Genomic DNA, 23,283 nt, shown 5'->3' with positions numbered 1-23,283 from the left:
TTTACACTTAATGTTTTGAGTTTGAGGCTTTATAGAAATAGAATTTTGCATCAAATTTAAAAATAAATTGCATCGCCTTTTAGATTATTTTATGTAGTGTTTGACAATATTTTAAGCTTTCATTTTTTATTATATATTATCACAATGAAAATGAGAAACATTATTTTAGTTTTTTGTTGCATAACCCATTCTACTAACTTATCACTTAAAATTTCTGATTGTATTTTTAATGATTTTTGAGTTGTTATTCAATTTCTACAACCATATTACCTTTGGATCTGTATGATGCACAACCACAAAGAAGGTTTGTTACCTTAACCATTATTTTAAATAATATTTAATGAACCTATGAATTCTTAGCCAATAAAAATCCATAACAAATATGTTTTATCAATTAAAGCTCAAAAAATGTTACCTTTTTAATTTACCCTGTTATTACATACCAAAAAATTAGTAGAAAATAAAAGTTTATTAGTAGTAGAAAAAGTTTATTATTATCAAAACATTATAAAATAATTTTAAACGTATGCAATTCTTTTTTTAAGTCTGATTGACAGTTTTATTTTTATAAAGCCTCAAATTTTATTACATATACTTTCTGCAGCATACTTTCTGCAGCATACTTTCTGCTTAAGACAGATCACGTTATTGCTTTCATATTTTGATTTTGCCATTATTTGATCTATTTTTCATGAATATCTTAATGACAACTGTATTAACAGTCAGTATTAATATAAATTTTATTATTATTATTATGCTTTATTAACAATATGTAGGAATTGTGAATTAAAATAACAAATTTATGCTTTACTTAGGTTTACAAGGTGTTAGTGAAGCTATGCGTTTCCGTAATGGATCATTGTGGATGGTGCATCGTTGGGGTGGTATAACTATTGTTACTGCAGAAGCAAAGCATCCTTTATTAGAACTATCATTACCAGTTGAAGCTGAAATGTTCCCTGTTTGGAGCAAACAAATCACAAGACGTGGTGATATTGCTAATAATATGGCATGGACCTATACATTGGTTGGTGATGCTGGAACAAGTCAGCAAACACTTCACAGGCAACTATGGGTAAGAGTTTAGAATACTCTTTTATTTATGTTTGTTTATTTCTTTTAATTCATGAAATTTTATAATTAGTTTAGTTTGTGAAATTATGTTTCTTTATTATTATTTCTCTGCTTATCTCTTTAACCCATAGTTTGTCTTACTGTCATTAGTTGGTTCGCTTTTTTGTTCTTTGAGACAGTTAGCTACCTATATGAAAAGTAATACAAGCCTTACCTAATTACCAAAACAGTTAGCTTAGAAAAACTTAAGAAAAAGTTGTATAACTTCCTAAGCAAAATAAGGAAAGTTATGTGACTGGCTAATGAGGGCTTCACCTTCAGCAGACTCCTGGTTAGCAAGAAATTAAATGGAAATTAAAGTATATAAGTATGCAAATAAAGAATTATGTAAACCAATTGATCTACTTTTTGAGATGACCTTATGGTGACCATATTCCTCTATCCTGTGATCAATTGTAACTAAAATTAAATGGTAACAATGATCTGAATTCAGAAGTCTTCATTTAAAATTTAATAAAAATCAGTCTGTCTGAAGATATTATGCAAAATGGTAACTGATGATAAAAACAAACAAAATTAGTATTACTATCCCCTACTCCTGAATGAAGTGGCCCAAATACATAACCAAAGAAATATACTAATGTAATGTAATCATTTAATGTGTACAAGATTGAGATTTTGAGCCCAGAAACAATGAAAGGAGAAAAGGTTTTTTCTCACACACTTTATGAGCATTTTTTGCTAATACCAAATACCATGAGAAATTCTTAAACACTTTTGGGACATAAAACTATGTGAAAATATTTACCTACCTTATGAGAAAAATTTTGAGATGCAGGTCTGCAATTTGTATCTTCCTGACCAGTTAAGTCCAGTTTTAACCAAAATTAAAAAGCATTAATGTCCGCACTGAGAAATTAGCTAAATTTCACCTAGAGAAAATTGACTAAATTTCATGAAAAGCAGTCCATCCAGTCTGGAGATATCAAGCAGAAATAAACAAACATATACATGTACTAATGTACACACATCCTTCTGGAATTTTTCAAAGGTAAAATTTTTTTTTTGTCTAGAGAGAACATGAAATGGTAAAACCTAAAAACTCTCACCTATAAAATTTCATCTGATTAGCAAAAACTTATTACATACAGAATAGTATATAAGGAAACTATATATAGTGTACTCATAGTTATATAGTACATTTTGAAATTCACATTCTTCAGATCACTCAAAGTTTTGGGTCCTGTACTAACCAGACAGTTAATATGAAGAAATTACAATACACTGATAGTTTTTATAAATTGAACAGGCTTTAATTTTTATTTACCTTTATTATTCTAACAAGCATGGATTTAATGAATTCAAGGGGTCCAGAGAGCAGAGACCCCCCCCCCCCCTAACCAGAGATTAGATTCCTGCCTAGACAGGAATGGTGAACAAAGTGAGCCATGACCAACTAAACCCCTGACCATAAAGTCATATAGCGCATTCAAAGCTGCAGTGTGGATGCAAGTATATATATATATATATAAACATAGGTAGTGTAATAGAATATTATTTCTACTATTAATAGTAATTATTTTAGTAGGTGAAGGAAATTAAAACAGGCACAAAATTATATGATTGCATGATTTTTGTCTCCACTGTAAAAATTTCAGCTATATCTTAGCTCTTTATTCAATTTAAATAAATGAGATATTAATATTAATAACAGTGATAAAAAATTCCACCATTTTGGAATTTCAAAAGTTACATTTTCAAACTTATTTATTTTTTAAAAAGATTTTTTTTGGTAATTTGCACAAAATTTCATTATAGTATCTCAAGGTGTTATTAAGGTATAAATTTATATTGAAAAACCACAAAATGAGAAGCAGAAAATGAAACAAGATTATATAGAATAGAAGATATTTGTAAACCTGAATTTGTTTATTTTAATGTGCTAAATCAATTCCTTAAATTTGGTCAACAGCTCCCAAAACACTTTCTATATATGTATATATATATTATATATATAAGTAAAATTATGTATATATATATATTCTTAAAGTAATTAACATTTAAAAGCATTATTTGAAACCAAATAATGCTTCACGAATACTAATTTTAATTTATATGAATACCATAATTAATTTTTTTTTAAAGAAATGTAATATGTAGCTGAAATTATTCATTATTACAGAAAAATAAGAATAATAATTGTTTGATTGTGTAGTCATAATATTATCACACTTGTTTTTGTTACTAATCATCAAAACTTTTAATCTGGATTTTTTCTTGCAGCCTCTAAAATCCATATTCTGTTTTTAAAATTTTAGCAGCTTGGATGCTGGAATATTTATTTCTCTCTATGTTTACTGGGTAGTAAATTATGGTATCATCTATTAGTAATACGTTTTGTATCGTAGTTGTAACAGGAATAACTGAGAAGAAAGCAGAATGTTAAACTTAAGCAATAAACCATTACAGAACTTTGTGAAATACACATATACAGAAAAAGAGTTTCTGATTTACTTACTGAAATATTGTTTAACTTTATTATTTACTCAAAATATTTATGAATTGCAACTCATTTAACTTAGATACTTATATTACACAGCAACTGACCAGATAATTTACCTAGTGTTAGAATGCTTTACTCTGATTATAAGCTAGTCTTGGGTTTAGTTCCCAGAAAAACCTAGAACTTTTTCCTAGTAATTTTTTTCTATTCCATCTTCCTCATTAAAATATGTGTCAGAGCTCATTAAAATAAGAATAAAATTTGGCCTTTTTCTAAGTCGGTAGAAATTTTTAGGTTGGCTTTACTTTATGTATGTTAACATATACTTGCAAATTAATTATTAATTTTTAACAAAGCATCTTGTATTTATGGTTTAATAAAATAGTGAAATTTTCTAGTTACATAAATATAACAAAAAGAAGTCTTATGAAAGTTTAATTCTTGTTTTTACTTTCATAGTAAAGTAACTAATAGAGGCCTGTTTTAAATATGTGGTTTAAAATAAACCATTTTTATCCAAACTTTATAACACTGTAAACTTTTTTTTTGTTAGTGTATAAACTAATAAATGTGATATGTAATTGATTTAATTATTAAATAATGTTAATGATTTTTTTTCTTTTAGGTAAATAATACTCGTATCCTTGGTGTTGAATATGATCAAGCAGCTGGAAAAGAGACTGTCTATGATAAAGATAAGGAACCATTATTAAGTGTAACTTTTGATCCAGCTGGTCTACCTTTGTCATGGAGACCTGGAAATTCTGTCCATCCTGTCAATATATCTTATGATAGGTAAAATACATAATTTTACTCACATGTACATACATACATATCATAGAACAATTTTTTTCTCTTTTGTTAATTTTTCCATTTCCAATCCATTTTATGTATCATTCAGAAAATGTAATGTTTACTGAAAAATTACAGTTTGTTTTGTCAAAAGTGAAGAAAATTTTTTGTAGTTCTGTCTGAACTTAAGATAATAAGTATTAATTTTATAAAACAATATTCATTGTATATAAAAAAAATAATTTTGGCTTATGGACAATATAATAATGTTATAATTTAACAGTGTTTTTCTTTATTGTTGAAATTTTTTCAGGTTTAATAGAGTTGATGGCTGGAGCTGGGGTAGCCAATCAGAAACATATAGTTATGATCGTCATGGTTTACTTGCCGAAATTAAAACCAAACAAGATGGGACCACACAATATACTTATAATGACTGGAATATGGTAATCAAACAAATTTATTTTCACATTACTAATTTTTTATACAACATATACTCATACATAAAAATTAAATTGAGAATTAATACAATCAGAAGATATAAAATGTATTAATAATTTTTCTGTTGAATTTATTTTTGTTTCTAAATGAAAATAGTTCATTGTTTTTTCTTTCTTTAAAACAATGTTAACTAGTTAAAACAAGTGTAATTGTATTTATGCATGTGTTGATTTAAATAAGTACAATATTTTTTAATAAAATTATTAGTTTAATTTTACTTGTTATTGTGTTTTCAGTTGTCTAAAATTTCATTACCAAGTGGACGAAAATTTAGCTTAGTGTACGATGACATGGGAGGTCTGCGACATGTTACATTACCATCAGGTACAAGACACTCATTCAGTGCCCAGGCATCTCTTGGTTTTTGCCGTTATACATATACTGCTCCTGGTAGTACTAGAGCATATCTTCAACATTATAGTCATTCTGGAGCTTTACTCCAGACCGTTTATCCTGGAGATGGAGCTCGTGTTCTTTATAGGTATCATACATCTGGACAGTTAGCTGAGGTATGTTTCATAAAAATAGTCACTTTTCATTTTTTCCTGTAACTTGTTTTGTTCATCAAAATGAGACAGCATTATTTAATTTGTCATCTAACTTGCTTCTTTTTCTTAAAAATTATTCATTTTCTCCATAATCAGGATCTGTAAGCTTATAAGTGTTTAGCCACAATAATATTATGCATAAATGACTATTGTACTTCTTATAATTATAAGAACAATTTTTTTATTTACTTAAAATTAAGTTTAAGAGACCGAATACAGAAGATAAAGCTAACACTAATTTGACTTAGATTTACATTATTTAAAAACTTGTAAAATTATTATTTAAACTTAAATTATATATAAACATATAAATTACTATTTAAATCATGAAAGATTATATTGATACAGACTTCTCACGTAGATCAGAGTCTGAGCTTTTATAATCTAAAATGAAACAAAAGTCTACATAAAAATCTACCTTTTTTCAGGAGAACTTGTTGCCTTACAATCATGGTTTGCATTATGGATGAGGTCATTCGAAATGGTAGTATGGTCTAACCCCTTACAAAGAATGCTCTGATGACAGAATTTCAAGGAAAGTTTGTGAATGGATTCCAACTCAACGTACAGATCTTGGAACACCCAAAAATAGTTGTTGGACCGTAATTTTAATTATGTAATGGAAACCGTTATCTGATGAAGTTGTTTTCATTAGAGAAATTTTTAATTTGTGAGGCGATAAATTAATTATGCTTTACCTACATCATAAGTAGATAAAAAAAAAAATACTATTCTGCCTGATTTTTTTTTTCTGTGTAATATAAAAAAATTTGTTTGATGTAAATTATAGGATAATGACTACACATAGTTGCTTTATTAAAAAGCAACTAAAGCAAGTTGGTTTACTAAAAAGCAACTTTATTTCTATTCATATTCCTTCCATTCGTACATATTTCAAATGTATTAATCTTGGAATGTATCAGAAAGAGGGCTAAAAAATGTCTCTTATCTGACTTATCAGAAATGGAATTAAAAATTGAATAATTCTGAAATAAAGGAAAATTAGTATTCTAATTTCATATATAATGTGATAAAATATCTTTAACTCAGATATTTGTCTTTTATCCTAGCATTCAATTATTATTCATTTTGTATATTTTAATTAATTTCTTTGTCTATGATTCCTTTAAAATGTAGATTGTACATGGTGATGGAATTACTCAAATAAAACAATGGGCACAGACAGGACTTCCAAGTCAAGTTTTACATTCTGAAAAAGATTTTGAGTACCGCTGGGATTATCAGTATTCTGGTGGTCTGTTAACTGAAGAAAGACTTGATTATGGACCAAAAACAGGATTGAGTAATGCTAAACTTACTTATCAGTATGATGATAATTTCCGAATTATTTCTATTCAGGGTAAGTTTTTAAAATGGTATAATTATGTTATTAAATCAAAAGCCAAAAACACATGAATAGTATAATCTAGCCCGATCTTTGTGGCATAGTGGTAACATCCAACTTTTCAACTGGAAAGGTTCTGGTTTAAAATCCTATTCAGACTTTTTTTTTTATAATACTACCCACAAAAATAATTTTATTACTTCTCATCATAAAAAAAAAAAATTATAATTGGGCATCAGCTCGTTGATATTATGAATTAATAAGAATGAGCAGTTATGCAAATGAAAGCCGTAATCTGTCTTTATCAAGAACTGAATTTGCAATTTATTTTTTTAAATGGTGTAACTGATCATGAAAAATTGAATTTATATCTCCATTCCTAAATTAACTTACATACTAAATTTTTAATATATTTTATTAACAGAGTTATGGAATATTGAAATTGCGCTTCCACAAAAAGCAACCAGATATACTATTTATGTATAATTACTAGTAATTTTTTTTTAAATAGAAGGAACTGTTAAGAACAATACAGATAAGAACAAAATTTTGTATGATGTAAACTCTGCTTTTCCATCAAGTAATTTTTAAGATGTAAAAGATGAGCTTTTTCTTTTATGATGTTCCTATTCTCATAAAACATTTAGTTATATTGTCATTGTAGTGATGTTAGTGTTATGGTTAGTTTACTGACTAGGCAAACTCATCTTGAAGATAGTAATTCACTGTGCATGGGAGCAATCAGAGCTACAGCAGCTCCTTATTATTCACATATTTGTACCGCTGTTTGCAGTGATGGTGTGCTCAAACATAATGAGTTAATGATTGACACAAACACTTTAGATTACTTATTTTAACGTAGACCCTGCACACTACTTTTCATGTATTAAATAAATTTGTAAAAAAATCACCTGTAAAGGTTAACTTTAATCTGTTTTGGAGTCTGTTTCAATTTTCAGAGTAATTATTGTTTTCTGATTATTTTTCAGGTCGTATCGGTGGCCAAAGCCTTCCAGAACACTCTTTACAGTACAGTTCTAAAACTGGAGCTAAACAACAAATTGGACAATTCATGGTAAAAACTACTTCAGAATTTTTTATTTATTGTATATAAATCAACATCTTTTTATCATTGAAAACTATTAATTTTAGATAAATTTGTGCTGTAATGTAGAGCACATCCTCTGAGATCACCATAAAAAAATAAATAAATAAAGTTCATAATATGAAGTTTATATATATATTTTATTTTGAAAATTCAAATAATTCATCAACATATTGACAATGTGCTAATTAAATTCAATAAACAACCTAACCAAACCGATAAACCCAAAAAAAAGCTAATACCATTAATCAACTTTCACAGGCTGCATCAGTCAGTACACAATCATTTTATAATTTGATCAAACAAATAATAAAGAAGTTTTGAACGCACATATTTGGTATTAATGTAGTAGGCGATCTACTGCTGCAGTTAGTTCTTAGATGGCACTACTGAAACACTATATAAAATAAATAAATGAAATCATAAATATTATTTAACCAAACTTAATCTATGCTCGCTAACATTGACTAGCGAGTGAAGGTTAAAAATAATAATTTAATGATGGGGGTCAAATTAAACTCAAATTTTCTTACCAAACATTTTTATATTTTTGGCAGTTGTACTTTAAATATTGCATGATTGCCTACAGTAGGGCCTTCCTTAACCTAGGTTTCTCGTAGATGTCGTGGTAGAGTAGCATCTCGGCCTTTCATCTGACGGTTGTGGGTTCGAATCCTGCTCAGGCATGGCATCTTTTCATTGTACTACAACTCATTCATTAAATCCATAGTTAGCCTCAGGTACAAAAAGTCTGAAGTACAATAAAACTAAAAAAAAAAAAAAAGAATAACCGAAATGCCATTTACTCCATATACAAATTTTATTATAGCCTGTTACTGAAGATTATTCATTGTATGTAATTACTGTTGCATAGTAACTAGTATTGCATATTTGCAATGCATGGTAGTAAAACAGAAAATAGAATAATAGTTCTCTTTAGTTTCTGTTATTTATGTGTACCACACGTGTAAAGATCAGTCTATATTTTGTGAGTGTGTATCTGCTGCACTGTAACACCATGTAGTGTGTTGTGTTTACTTGTATGGCAGTAGAGGTTAATGAAATCTCTAGTGACGATGAAGAACCAATTGATGAAAATCAAAAAATTAGTCACAATGAAGGAACTGTATTTCTCACAAAAGTGCTCCAATATTTAGAATAACGAAATGATGTATGTTCCTTTCTGTGACTTAACGATAGTATGAAACTGATGTGATCTTGCTACTATGGACCGTGATACTCAGTTAAGACAAAAGAAGGCTTTTCCGTTAAAAAATCCAACTAAGTTTATGTGAATCAATGCATGAGTGATTACTGACTATTGATTTTATTATAATAAATACTGTAAAGTAAAATAATATTTTTATAATCATTTTTAATTTATGGCTTATCTGCTACCAATTTGATATATGGTTTGTTGTCCGAATTCAAGAACGAAACTTAAGGTCTCTCTTAACCACAAATTCCATTATCCAAGCTGGCAACCCCTCCCCCCCCCATTACCACAGTTAAGAGAAGCCCTACTGTAATTAATATTAAAGAGAACCATGTGGAAAATTTGAGACTAAAAAAATGTCAAGGGAAAGTTATGCAACCTTTTACTGCCTTTATTATGTAATTATGCATTAAATCAATAAAAAATTTTAATGTAATAATCCTTTGGTATTCAGAAAGGATCATTTCACCAATTTACTACGAATAATAAAATCTTATTTTAATGGAAAATGGGGTTGCATTCCAAAACAGTAGAATACAATAAAATATAGTTATAAGATCTGCAAACATAAGTGTACTTAATTAGTATTTTATAGTTATTTAAGTAGTATTCATAAATCGCAGTACTTAAACAGTAGTCATTTAATGAGCTGTCTTATTTTATTACTCTGTTTTTAAAAATCGAGTTGAAAAATAAAGTTCCACTATCCTTAAGTCTTTATTTTTACATATTACTAATGTTAGTGTAAATGTTTACTTATTAAATATTATATTTATTATTTTTACTTGTGCTCTCACTTATATAAAAGAAATGTTTAGCCCTACCCAAAATATAAAGGATTAATAATTCAGTCTGTTTATTTTAACTCCTAAGAAAAAAAATTAATCTTTTCTTGTCTCTGAACATTTTCAATTTCTATCAAAATTTCTTTCTTAAATTTTACTGTAAGGATGTTTTTAAAATTTTAGATTCTTTTTATGAACAGGGAAAGTCATGTTTATTATTTTGGTTGATAATAAAGGTGTCTCAAAATTACACAGGATTTAAATTGTGCGCCATTTTTTCTGTTGAATTGACAGCACGCTTGAAGCACATGTTGTAGTTATCACATTCTGTTTAGTACTGAGTTAGTTGTGATGGAGAAATACATGATGCCAAAGTGCTTTGTGTTGTGAAGCACAAATATGGAAGGTGTTGTGCTGATACTGTCAATGGTATATGTTATTATGAGATGATGAACAGCATTTTTGTGGCCTCAGTTGGAAGTCATGGAAAATCATGTCATGGAAAAGTCAATCAAATCATGTCATGGAAAAAGTCATGGATTTTGGCTCTGAGTTTGATGAGATGTTCTAGCAGGATGGCACCACGTGCCATATAGCGCGTGAAATCATTGAGTTCTTACAGCAGAAATTTCAGGAGCCACTGATTTTGCATATCAGTAATCATAGTAGGCCACCAAGGTCATGTGATAACTCACCATGTGACTTATCTCTGGGTATTTGTAAAGTCATACCAACCATTCCTGAATTTTAAGAACCAATTTGATGTGTTTTCGCAAAAATTCAGCCACAAATCTGTAAAAATGTGATTGCAAATCATATCAAAAGATTGTGCAAATCTCATATGAGCCTTAGAGGACATTTGCCGGATGTTATTTTCCAAATTTAAGTGGAGTTATTACTCTTTCCAAGTGTCACAACTTTGCCAATTCATGTTTAAAAGAAGGTTCATTTTTTATATTTAAATCCTGTTTTACTTTGGGACACTATATAAATGTTCTATAAATTTTATTTCCCAAGGAACTTAATGATCTCACATTACCTTATTTTACATTGCAGGGGACGTTTTACATTAATTATTATTAAATTTTATTATCTTTTTTTTGTCATAACACTAGCAATATTATTGTTTAATTGTTCAGGTTACATGGCCTCAACCAAATATCACATCATTATCTGATGGTACTGCAGTATTCAGCAGAACTATAAATGAACACTTTCAAATTTCACAAGTGACAGTTACTATTCATAGAATGGAAGTGTATCGTATGGAGTTCACATATGATTCGAGAAAGTAAGTTTGTGTTATAATCTGTCAAAAAAATTCTTCAAATAGATTATTTTATCTGTTTATCAGAAAATATATGCAGAATGTTTACTGTTGTGAATCTGTTCCGCTGTGTTTCTTTATTATTTAATATTATTATGCTTCTTTATTATAAGTGGTTTATAACCCTGAAACATTCTATTTACAATAAGGTAGTCAAAAATAAATTGTGGGAAAAGGTTTTTCTTTTTGAATAGACATTTGTGAATTGGATTCATAAGGAAACTTTTTATCAATTTTTTAATTCTAATTAAGCTGTTAACCTTTTGAAAGTGTCAATTTTGAACTCAATTTATAAAAGTTGTATAAAACAGGTTAAGGTATAGTTAGTAACAACTGATTTATACCATTTATCTCATGTGAAAGAAACGGTGTGCAGAAATAAAGCACGAGACAGAATAGTAAAAATGATTGTTCAAACTTATTAAAATATTAGTTGGAGTTACACAGCAGTTCAGTACAAGGTCCCATTTTATTTTTATGTATATATATATATCAATCAGCTGTCACCAGTGATTAAAAATAATAAATAATATTTTATGCAGATGAACAACAATGTTAATATAAATACATTAGAGTAAGATATTTTTATGTATAATTATTAACAAGTTATAATCTAATAGCAAGCTTAATATTAGCTTAATAATTTATATGAAAAGTTTTTGAACTCATAGATTCATCAACAGTTACTAAAGTTCTATTCATTATATGTAAAACTGATAAAATTGTTATGATCAATTGAATAAAATTGGTTGAATTCAATTCTATTAGGTACAATTCAAGCAATGTACCTGATATAATAAAACAACTGTTGAAAAAATAGACTCTAAAAACATTTTTATGTTGGTATTTATATAAATTTATTTTATGCTTGCTATTTTGGTATGTAACAGATGATTTTTGTTGATAATTATTATGTGCAACACACTGGATAACATGTTTAGTAAGTTTTCGTAGACAAATATTCAGTAAATAATTACCGACAGTTATCACTATATGAGGATCATTAAAAAATTTTTCTGATGAAGGAAAGAAGATTTTTATTTTACTTTTCAAAGTATTCGCCTTGCAATTCAATTCATGTAGACAAATGACTTTCTAACTTTTCAATACCCTTGGTACAATGCAATTTGTCCAACTCTGCAAAATAAGTAGTTGCCTCAGCTTTGACCTAATGATTTGAAGTGAATCTTCTACCAGCAAGTGATTTCTTCAGGTTTGGGCAGAGGAAATAAACTTTGGGAGACAAATTTGGTGACTACAGTGTATGTGAAAGCTCTTCAAAATGTAGTAAGGTCATGGAGTTTTGCAGCAACCCGAGATGCGTGTGCATACATATCATTATGATGAAAGAGAATTTTCTTTTTGGAGAAACTCAGCAAAATTGCCTTAAAATAAGTTTAAACTCCCTTGAGAAGTGTTCAATCAGTCAAATGTATTTTTTGTTAACTGTTAACAAGCATGGCACCCATCAAAAATCTTTGCAGTGTCAGAAAGCTCACGTACCTTTAGTCAATGTTCATTTAATACAGTATTGTGGATTTTTGTTATGATTTCATCAGTTACAGTGGTTTTTGAGCATCCCTAGCATCATCTTGAATGAATTTACAACCATGTTTAAACTTGCAGTTCACTTTTTTACCTCAAAAACAAAGGGGAACCTTTGTTGGAATTTAACTTTTTTCACATATTGGAGTTAATTCTTTTAAAACAAAATATTTATAATAGCTTAAAATTAAGTTTTATCCATTTTTAGAAAATATTAAAATTTGTTTGCTTTACTTAATTGTCACAAAACAAGCAACTAAACACATGTGTCTGAAATTTTATAGCACATTATCTAAAGGATCATACCTGATGAATATCATAGACATTTGGTCATGCTTGCACTTTCTCTGTTTCAGGCAGAAAGCTTTCCAAACAACCCTTTTAAAAGCATTAAAAATCCTTTTATTTAGCAGAAGTAAAAGTTAACATTTTTTCTTTTTGATTCATAAGTCTGTATGATTCATACTTATGATCACCAAACAATGACTGACACCCCATTTTTTATCTTGAGAACTTGTTCTGATTTTTAGTTAGCCACTGTTTATGATACTCCAATAATAATGTATTATAACCATCAGCTCCTTATTAAAAAGAAAAAAAAATACCTCAATGAAAACTTGTTTTTACAGTTTACAAAACTATGTAATAAATCATACACTAGTAAAAGGTAATGATTTATTAATCTTCTTTTTTTTTCAAATAAAAAAACCTACTTATAATTTTTTCTTTAAATTATAGATTTTAAAATTATATTTATTTATTTATATTCATGTAATACAGGTTACATGAATATTATTTTAATGAAATTAATCTTTATACGATTCATATTATTCCTCTGTACTGTTAAATTATGTTTTAAATTCTATTAATTAAACCACCTAGTACAAAATACTGAGTATAGTTTTAAATATTTAATTAGACTAATTTAATTAAATATTTCAATCATGACTGAAGATATGCGATCCTGTGAAAGTACTTTCATAGTAAAATTAATGTAAGATATGTCTTATCAAAATATTCTGTACTAGATGGTTTATATTAATAGAGCTTAAAATATACATGAATATTATATAAATATGATTTATATTTATATAGCACAGATTCCAAGGTACAATAAGGAAATTTTTAGAAGAACCTTATAATTTACCAGACCAAAATGTTTGATTATTCTGAACTTTAGAATGAGACATTTTCACAATGAATTTAGTTTGAATGTTGTGAAGAAGACCAAAGAATTTCTATCCACATATAACAGAGAACAAACAAATACATAATCTGATCTTCAAGCTAGGGGAATGAATATAGTGTATATTATCGTAGTGTGTATCTAGTATAGGTATTGTCAATTTTTTTATATATATATAAAGGTCTGTAGACAAGTACTAATAGTACTTGTTCAGATTCATTTGTTTTCTTTGTCCTCTTACTAAATGTAAACATCTCCTGTTACCTTCTTATTTATTAATGAACCAGTTGATCTTAATTATTGTTAGAATTAATATATGAATTTACTTTCCTTTAAGATGTATTGGCAACATCACTAAATTTTTATTGTTCTAAGTTAGACATATTTAATATATATTTAAAATGTGAATAAATATAAACGTAAATAAAAACATAAATTAATATAATTCATTGTAATGTTTAATTAATGAAGTGTAAATTTTAAAGTAAATAAAGGAAGTGATTATTAATAATTGGTTATCCGGCATTACTTAATGTATACAGTTCATACAATCATCTAATTGCTCTACGGCTGAAATTGTTGTACAGTACTAATGCAGGATTTATGTATTATGAAATCATCATAATATATAAGTTTTACCTTGATAAATTCAATTGAATTCAATAATAATTGTTGTAATAATATGCAATTAATGTTTTGTTGAACTTTTATATATTCTCATTTTTTTTATAGTCGTATCAGCCAAACCAGAACTTACACAAGAAATGTTGGTGTAAATACATATACTAATGTAAAAAATCTTACATGGGATGCTGATGGGCAGCTAGCAGCAGTAGAAGCTCAAGAACCATGGGGATTTAAATATGATGCCAATGGCAACATGCTTTCACTCACTTATAGGTAATAACAGCTATTACTTTAATTTTCTTATTAATGCATATTTGTGTATAGTTTTCTTTTGAGGTACATAAATATATTAAAAAATAAATAAATAATTTTAATTGAAAATTATAATTAAATTAACTTTTTTTTAAATATGTAAATTATTTATAAAATGTAATATCCTACACTTATTCATAATCAGAAATGGTGAAATTTTATTTTACAGGGGCAATACAATTCCTATGGAATACAATGTTATGGATCGCATTGTAAAATTTGGTGAAGGACTTTATAGATATGATAATAGAGGGCTTGTTGTACAAAATGCTCGTGAAGAAAAATTTCACTACAATGCAAAAGGATTACTGGTATAACAATTTTATTATATTATTATCTCTTGCCTTACCATACAGGTTTTTTTTTTTCATTTTATGATTTTCTATGATCTGCTCTTTATCATAGAATGAGGTTTGTTATTTGTTATTTTTACTTTATTTCCATTTCAGTCTGAAGTCACACAGCTGATTTTGTAGTTATACTTTATTATTTTCATCATTCCACATTAATTTATAAATATAGTAACAAGAAATGTAAGAATGGATGGAAGATTTATTCAAATCTGTCTATGTGGATGATTGAAATTAAGTTTATTGAGTATATAATCTTATAAAATTCAGAGATTTTAATTTTTTTAATATCTCTTAGTTTTTAATATTATACGCCGACTAATTTTTCATTAGCTATTAAAATGTTCTTGGTGATTTATTAAATAATAATTGAATACATTTTAAGTCTTTTCTGATGAATAAATGTATCTATAAATATAATAGTATTTCTATAAAAGAGTTTTCAACAAAGAAGTTGAAAGTAATTGTAAATGAAAATACATAGTTATAAATTAAAAGTTTTGTTTTCATTTATAATAGAATCACAAATTAACTGATTTCAAAGTTAAGAGTCCTAAGGTTGAAATCCTAGTAAAGACAGTTACTTTTATACAGACTTGAATACTATATCACAGATACTAGATCACAGATACCGGTGTTCTTTGGTGGTTAGGTTTCAATTAACCACACATCTCAGTACCTGAGACTGTGCAAAACTACACTTCATTTACATTCATACATATCATCCTCATTCATCTTCTGAATACCTTACCCTGGTTCCAAAGGCTAAGTAGAAAAAGAAAGCTTCCTGCTTTCCAGAATTTCCTAGTGTTGACTGAATGGAATATTTTGAATATATCAAGGAAGACACAATTTTGTGCTGCTTGTTATATAATCACCTATGTTCTGGCTAATCCAGAGTAAGAAAGTTAAATAACCAAATAATAGTCTTCAGATATCAAGTGATTTTTATTACAACAAAACTTATTTTCAGTTTTTACTATAACTGGATTTTTTTTTTTATTAGGTGAGAGCTACAAAACGTGGAAGGTTTGATGTCAAATATTATTACGATCATTTAGACAGATTAGCTACAAGGAAAGATAATTATGGAAATGTTACTCAGTTCTTTTATACAAATCATCAACGGCCTAACCAAGTAATGTATACCATATTTCATTTTGGAATTCACTCGTTTTTAACTACATTTAATTTTGCAATTCACTCATTTTTAACATGCTTATCATTAACATTTTTTTTTATAGTTATGTGTATTAATTTATAGTTATTCAGGAGAATTTTCTGTTTGCATGTAAAAATATTACCTAGACTGACTCAATAAAATTAGCAAAGCACTGACACAAAAGAAGTTTTAGAAAAGAAATTTCATTCTGAGTAATATATGCCAGTATATATCCCAGCTAAGAATAATTAAATAATGAAATTTTTATGTTGCAATAATCTAGGAACCATTAATCAAAACGACAATAGATTTTTAGCTTAAATTTTACATTTTACTGAGTAATTTCAATAGTAATGCTTTTATGTTTTATAATATATGATGGCTGGTGTAACTTATGCATTAAAACACTATTTTTGTGCAAGTTATTTTTATAACTTGCACAAAACTTACTGGTGTATTCCCACACAAATATTTGTTATATAAATCAGATAAAAACCAATATTCAAAGGCTGTACAAACAAAAAATTGATACTAACCAACCATCTAAGATTATGAAATTAAAACAATAAAGTTAACTGTTGTTGTATTAACAGATGGGGAATTTAATGCAGAAACATACATATGCTAGCTAGCAGAATTTCACATGTAATACTGTTTATTTCATATATCTAATGATTAAAACAATTCTTTGGTAACAATTGTCTCATATCTGGTTTTAATGGATCTATTTAATTCTAAAAATAATTGAACATTTTTTTATAAGTCTAGTAAAATTTTATTTAATTTAAATATTTTTATATTTCTTTTCAATAGGTATCTCATATCTACAGTCCCCGTGATGGGAAATTGATGTCCTTGGTATATGATGATAGAGGACACTTAATATATGCACAAGTATTCAGACATAAATACTATGTTGCTACCGATCAGTGCGGTACACCCGTCATGATATTCAACCAGTACGGTGAAGGTATTAGAGAGATAATGCGTTCACCTTATGGCCATATTGTTTACGATTCAAATCCTTATCTCTATCTTCCTGTTGATTTTTGTGGTGGACTACTTGACCAGGTACAGATTACTATAATTCTTGTTTTATATCATATCTTTAAGACTGAATAATAAATATAATATGGTTTTAATTTTCTGTATCAAATATTTAAATTCTTTGCTGTTACGTATATAAAATATGAATTAATTAATTGTTGTTAAGTTACTACATGCAATTATTAAAAGTTATTTATAATATGTTTTCAGATTAACTGCTAAATGTGTGGTCCCATTTGGGCTAGCTTGAAGGGTCAGAGTCCATTCTATTTATATTTATATATTCAATTTTTTTATTTTGACAAACATGAAAAAATGTCTTTCTTTATATTTTTATGATTAATAAAATTAAATTCCAGTGTTTAAAATGTTAAATGTTAAGAATTTCCCAACACATCTGTAAACATAAAGAAAATCTGATTAAATATAAAGAGTTAAGTAAAGATTTATTGATTACAGTATTCAACTAATTTTAATTTTTTTTAAGTAACATTGAAAATTGCTATATTTGAGTTATTCTGTGATCCTAAATTCAAAAATGATACACAAAATACTGTAACATGTACAGTTTTTTTGTTTTTTTGGGTTGGGAATTTGACTAAAAACAGAAGACAGCTTATTTTGCAATGTAATTTATAATTATATTGATTAAAAAAAAATATTTATGTCTAAAACATGTTAAATCTAATTAAAGACATTTTATTAAGGACCATATGCAATAAAAAATATAAAATGTTACATAAAGCTGTCATGCCATACAATGACAAAATATTTCACTTTTTTGTCTTGTATTCAGTAAAATCTCTTTTTAATAAACAGCAGTAGTTGCCCATCATAGGTGGGTTCCAGAGTCCTCGAAATGGTGTTTCCATTGTTCTGGTAAAACTCTCTCCTTGTTTGTCAGTACTGCACCCAAATTTTCTGGAAAAAGTCCAAATGAGAGTGCAAAAATGCATTTTAAGGATATGCAACATTAGTAATTTATAGGCCTTTTAAGAGTTCACCTATGAGGGTTTTCTTGTTCTCATCTTTCTTATTACCCAGAAATTCCTTCACTACACATACAAAACAGTTCCAACCTGACAGTTCTTTGTCATTTAATTTTTCAGTAAAAAGGAGATCACTTATTTGAGGAGTTTCCTTATTTGAGGTCCAATAAAGATGCCTTATTTTAGTTTTGCATCACTTAACTGGGAAAATAGTTCTTTTAGATACTTGAAACCATTACCTTTGTTAACAAAGTTTTTCATTAGTCCAAGCTTATTAAGGAAAGGCTGGAGAATTACCTTTTATGGATCAAGTGGAGTATACTTTGTTTGAAGTACCTGGTTCAAAAGAAGTTCTTTTCTATGAGGCCAGTCTGTCTTAATAAGAAGTTCTTGTGTTGCCCAACTGTCCGTAGGTATAAAAAACAATACTCTGTGAAACCCCCTTGAAGCCTTACCTATCATTTTTAAATTTCTACAAATATCCTACTGATACTATTCATATTTAGCATGATAGCCAAGTTATCATAGTTTACTTTCATTGTCATTGAATGGCCTAAAGGAATAGATGGTTTTCCTTTTCCATCCTGAAGAAAAACTGCTTTTAAGCTGTAATTAGATGAATGTATGAAAATATACCATTCAGAAGGTATTTATTCCATATTAAGTTTATTCATTAAACCAATATCAATTACAGTAACATAAAGGACACATAGCGTTCCTTTATAAAGCATTCATTTTATAAAAATCTGAAAATGTTATATTCCATTTTTAGTAAAGTGAAGCACTTGTGTTATTATCTACAAGGTTTCACTGTTGAAGTCTGAACAGAGAATTCAGCTTTTTATTTTGACAAACCCAGGTCACATACCAAATCATTTAATTTTTTTTGAGTTGAGGCTCACTGGTGGTTGGTAAAAAGGTAGGGCCACTACTACTGGTCTCAGGAAATTTTGAATCAGATCTTGATGAAAAATAAGAATCATCAGGAAATGTAATGTTGTCCAAGTTTAAAGGTGCAATCGGCACTAATAAATACTGGTTGGGAGGAATTGGCCTTAGTGCTGAAGGCAAATTTGGATATTCAGTTTTACTTATAACGGATATTCAAATATTCATATATCTATTTTTGTAATTCTGAAGTAGCAATCACTTACATGGTCAGAAGGTTCTCTCCACACCGTAGGAACAACAAATGGCACAGAATTTGCATCTACTTCATTAGATTTATGAAAAAGGTATATACTCGCATAGCAAACATGAGGAGTCTAATGTGTATCTTGATCTCCTATTTGGAATTTAAAATATAAAAAATAGGTTTTTTGTCTTCCTGAGATACAAATCTGGTCTGTGACTTTGAAGTAAGTCTTCCACAAAAATGTAACAACTTATCTACTGGATTTTTCCAACATCAATGACTAAAACTTGCCATTTTATATAAAATATAACAAAAACAACTTGAATGTATGCGAGACAGAATCAATTTAAATGTTAAAGAAAGAAACATAACAGAGTCTAAAGTCTAATTGAGTACAATAGGAACCCAGTAAAGCCAGGTGTAAACAATTGCAGGTAATTCAAAACAGATTAACAGGTAGAAAGGTTAAAGATACTTGGAAATGGGATGTGGTAGAACATTTCTATGAATAGAGATATTTTAATAGCTAGTAAAACACAAAAAGAGCATTTTCATTAATGTTACAAGAATCATGTCAACCAGTGTTAGTTAACAAAGGATTATAGTAATAAATAAATTTATAAAAAACCTTGAATTATTTAATTTTTATTGATTTTTTCTCAATTTAGGTCAACTTATGTTGCATATCCAGTATGAGTGCACCATATGCACCAGTATGAGTAAACTTAGTAACATCATATTATAAATTAATATATTCATGACAACAATCTTTAACTTTATTCATTCCATCTACTAAATTAATTTTTCTTTACAATTCTGAACAATAAGGGTTCATAATAAAAGGAAAAATATATTTCATAAAAAAAAAATTTCTTTTTTTTAACATTGAACCAACTCCAAAAAGTATAATAATAATTTTTTTTTGTAAATTATGTTTAAAAGTAAAAAATAATTTGTCCACTATCTCATAAATATAATAGAAGAAACTTATTTGTTGTTGTCAGTGCCAAATTCAAACAAATTTTGTAATTCGTATCTTTTGTATATGTAATTCATTTAAAATTTGGTGCCGACTTCAAAATATAAGTTTCAAAAATTGCATTGAGAGTAAGGTAGAAAAATTATTTTTACCTTGCAGTGTAATTTTTTACTTGCTTTTCTTTAATTCTTAATGTTTTTTCATGTTTGCTCTCAAATCTTGTGTCTTTAATTTTAACATACTTTCTGAGATTGCCAGTTGATGAAATTTTGCACAGTTCCTAAGGTTGAGTGACAATACAATATTTCACCATTACTTTTGCAAACATCCCGCTGTATGGGGGTAAATTAAGGATGCAGGTGTAAAAAATCTTTTGAAATCCAAACAAGTTTTTTTTTTTAGACTTGTTAAAAGACTCATGACTAACTGTTGTAACAAGTCTGAAGGGAGGCATCTGTCCCTTCCTACACATCTGGATCACACTGATATTTTATGTAATATGTGAAAACTTATTAAAAGAAAATAGTAGCCTAGAATAAAATAATTTTTTTATAAAAATTTTTCTAGAAAACTTTGTAATGAGTTTTCAAAACATTCCAGACAAGGGGTAATCCAATTAAAATTAAAGACAAGGTTTTAAAAAGTATTACAGACCAAAAAAGCTGGAAATCAGAAAAATTATTGGTATAAAATGTGGAATTTACAATTAAGTTAATCTCACCAAAAATACAAAACAACTCCGTTTCTACTTCCTCTTCAAATTTGTATAGCAGTGGAATTTAATAAATTATTTTCTTGTGTTTCAAAAACATGATGTTCATTATCTGCAAACTAGACAATACACGTTGAATAATTTTTTTTAATGTTTCAGTATTCTTGTTTATATATTAACTACTTAAGAAATTAAAACTTGTATTTTAAATATTTATAGTAAAGAAACTTATATAGTAAATAGAAATTGCAATTGATGAAATTTGTTACTTCTGTTTTAAATTCATTCCTTGTGTCTTAAATGTTATTACTGTTTGTAATTCAATTTTACTAAATTCTTTAGCTAATGGAATATTTCCCACTTGTTTTGACATCTGGAAGGTCATGTAGTTGACTTCTAAAATTTAGATCATTTTGTTATTAAATTATCTGTACTTTCCAAATTATTTAAAATAATTGTTTCTTGTAGATATTAATTTTCTTGGAAAATGTATCAACTAGTCCTTATCATATACTAAGTGATCTGAAGGTTTGCCCCTGTCTTTTTCAACCAAACTGTTGGCTGGCTTAGCGGGACAAATTAGGGTTTGTTGTACTATCTTACCGGATGACATGATTCAATTACTATAACATGATACATTTGTGTATTGAATGCAACTACAACAGTCCTGTTATTTATAATTGTAATCTAACGAGATGACATCATCCAATTACTAATAATATGACATATTTGTACATAAAATGCAAAAACATTAAGAATTTTATTGTTACAGTTTATTTGTGAAGTAGTGTGTGCCGTGTTAAGTTAATTTGTTATACTCCCCTGTATTTTGGTTTTTCAGACGTTGAGTGCATTATCCTGCGCTTAATATTTTTGTAGTTATATTTTAATATTAGTGAAAATTTATTTTTAGTGTTCTCCCAACAATTTTAGAAGGTTTTACATCAAGCTTTAAATTATAGTCAAGCTTGGGAAATTATATGAAACATTAATCAGTTTATGGAAAGAGAGGCCAAACAGTTCCAAGAACAGGTGGTTCCAAGCGTACCATTTATTATTCCTATGAAAAAGTGTGTTGAGCGAACTGCTGCTGCTGCTTGTAGGGTTTCGGCTAGGACTTAAAACTATTAGAAAAGAAAAGAATGGGATGTCAGAGCGTGAATGCTCATTTAAAACCTCAAAAAAATATAAATTAGAAAACAGAATTACTAAATTAGACAGCTTTGATAAATATTTAGCCAGGCGAATTATTTATGATTTCTATTTGCAAGAAAAAGTACTTCTATAGCTAAACGTATGTGTATTAGACAGAAAGAGGTTAGTTAGACTAATTTGTTTTCAGAGTGATGTATGGAGTATCAGGAAAATTTTTAAATCCTTAGGATATTGATGGAGAACAACAAAAAATAATAGAATTATTGTCATCGAAAAGAGTGAAAATGAAATGATTGAAGATGGAATTCATAAATCCTCCTAAATGCCTAAATGCTAAATCCTAAATGCTCTGCTGATAGGGAAAAAGAGCTCGTCAAGTAGGAATTATTACGACAACATGAACTTCTACAATTTCATGAAATGGGTGAAAAACAAACCCTGTCCAAATATACCCCCATGATCAGTAGTAGTGCTGGATAATGTTGTTTACCATAATAATCAATATGATAAGGCACCTACCATAAAATGTAAGAAATTGGAAGTGGTATCTAGGTTGCAGAAGAAGCAAACACTGTTTTATCCTAAAATGTTTAGACAGGACTTTAGTCACAGTCAATCAAGTCCACAGTCACATAGTCACTCACCTGCCACCATATCACCTGGATCTAAACCCATTGAAATGATATGAGCAAATGTAAAAGGATATGTGGCCCAAAGAAATGTCACATTCAAGTTAATTGCCGCGATTATGTGAAGAAAGCATTTCTAATATAACAGAGAAAGACTGGTCACCAATATGTGAAAATGAAAAAAACTAGAAGATGAATATTTGGAAAAAGAACATTTAGTTGATGATTTTGAAGAAGAATTTTTATTATAAATTTAAGA

The 23,283-nt window shown here is 28.0% G+C and overlaps 1 protein-coding gene across 1 annotated transcript in view; it reads left to right on the top strand.

Annotated features, from left to right (window-relative positions):
* The window catches only part of Ten-a (Teneurin-a transmembrane protein), a 332,260-nt gene that overhangs the window by 293,317 nt on the left and 15,660 nt on the right, over nucleotides 1-23,283 (top strand). The window contains exons 26-36 of the mRNA XM_075357656.1: nucleotides 816-1,075; nucleotides 4,203-4,372; nucleotides 4,683-4,815; nucleotides 5,107-5,379; nucleotides 6,556-6,778; nucleotides 7,753-7,838; nucleotides 11,009-11,160; nucleotides 14,660-14,827; nucleotides 15,036-15,177; nucleotides 16,223-16,354; nucleotides 17,192-17,449. Of these exons, the coding sequence (XP_075213771.1) occupies nucleotides 816-1,075; nucleotides 4,203-4,372; nucleotides 4,683-4,815; nucleotides 5,107-5,379; nucleotides 6,556-6,778; nucleotides 7,753-7,838; nucleotides 11,009-11,160; nucleotides 14,660-14,827; nucleotides 15,036-15,177; nucleotides 16,223-16,354; nucleotides 17,192-17,449 (1,997 nt within the window). The remainder of the gene's footprint in view (nucleotides 1-815; nucleotides 1,076-4,202; nucleotides 4,373-4,682; nucleotides 4,816-5,106; nucleotides 5,380-6,555; nucleotides 6,779-7,752; nucleotides 7,839-11,008; nucleotides 11,161-14,659; nucleotides 14,828-15,035; nucleotides 15,178-16,222; nucleotides 16,355-17,191; nucleotides 17,450-23,283) is intronic.

This window comes from Lycorma delicatula, chromosome 2, assembly GCF_047948215.1.
Source record: "Lycorma delicatula isolate Av1 chromosome 2, ASM4794821v1, whole genome shotgun sequence".
Lineage (NCBI taxonomy): Eukaryota > Metazoa > Arthropoda > Insecta > Hemiptera > Fulgoridae > Lycorma > Lycorma delicatula.
Note: the sequence above shows the minus strand (reverse complement) of the source record. Positions and strands in the feature narration are given on the sequence as shown.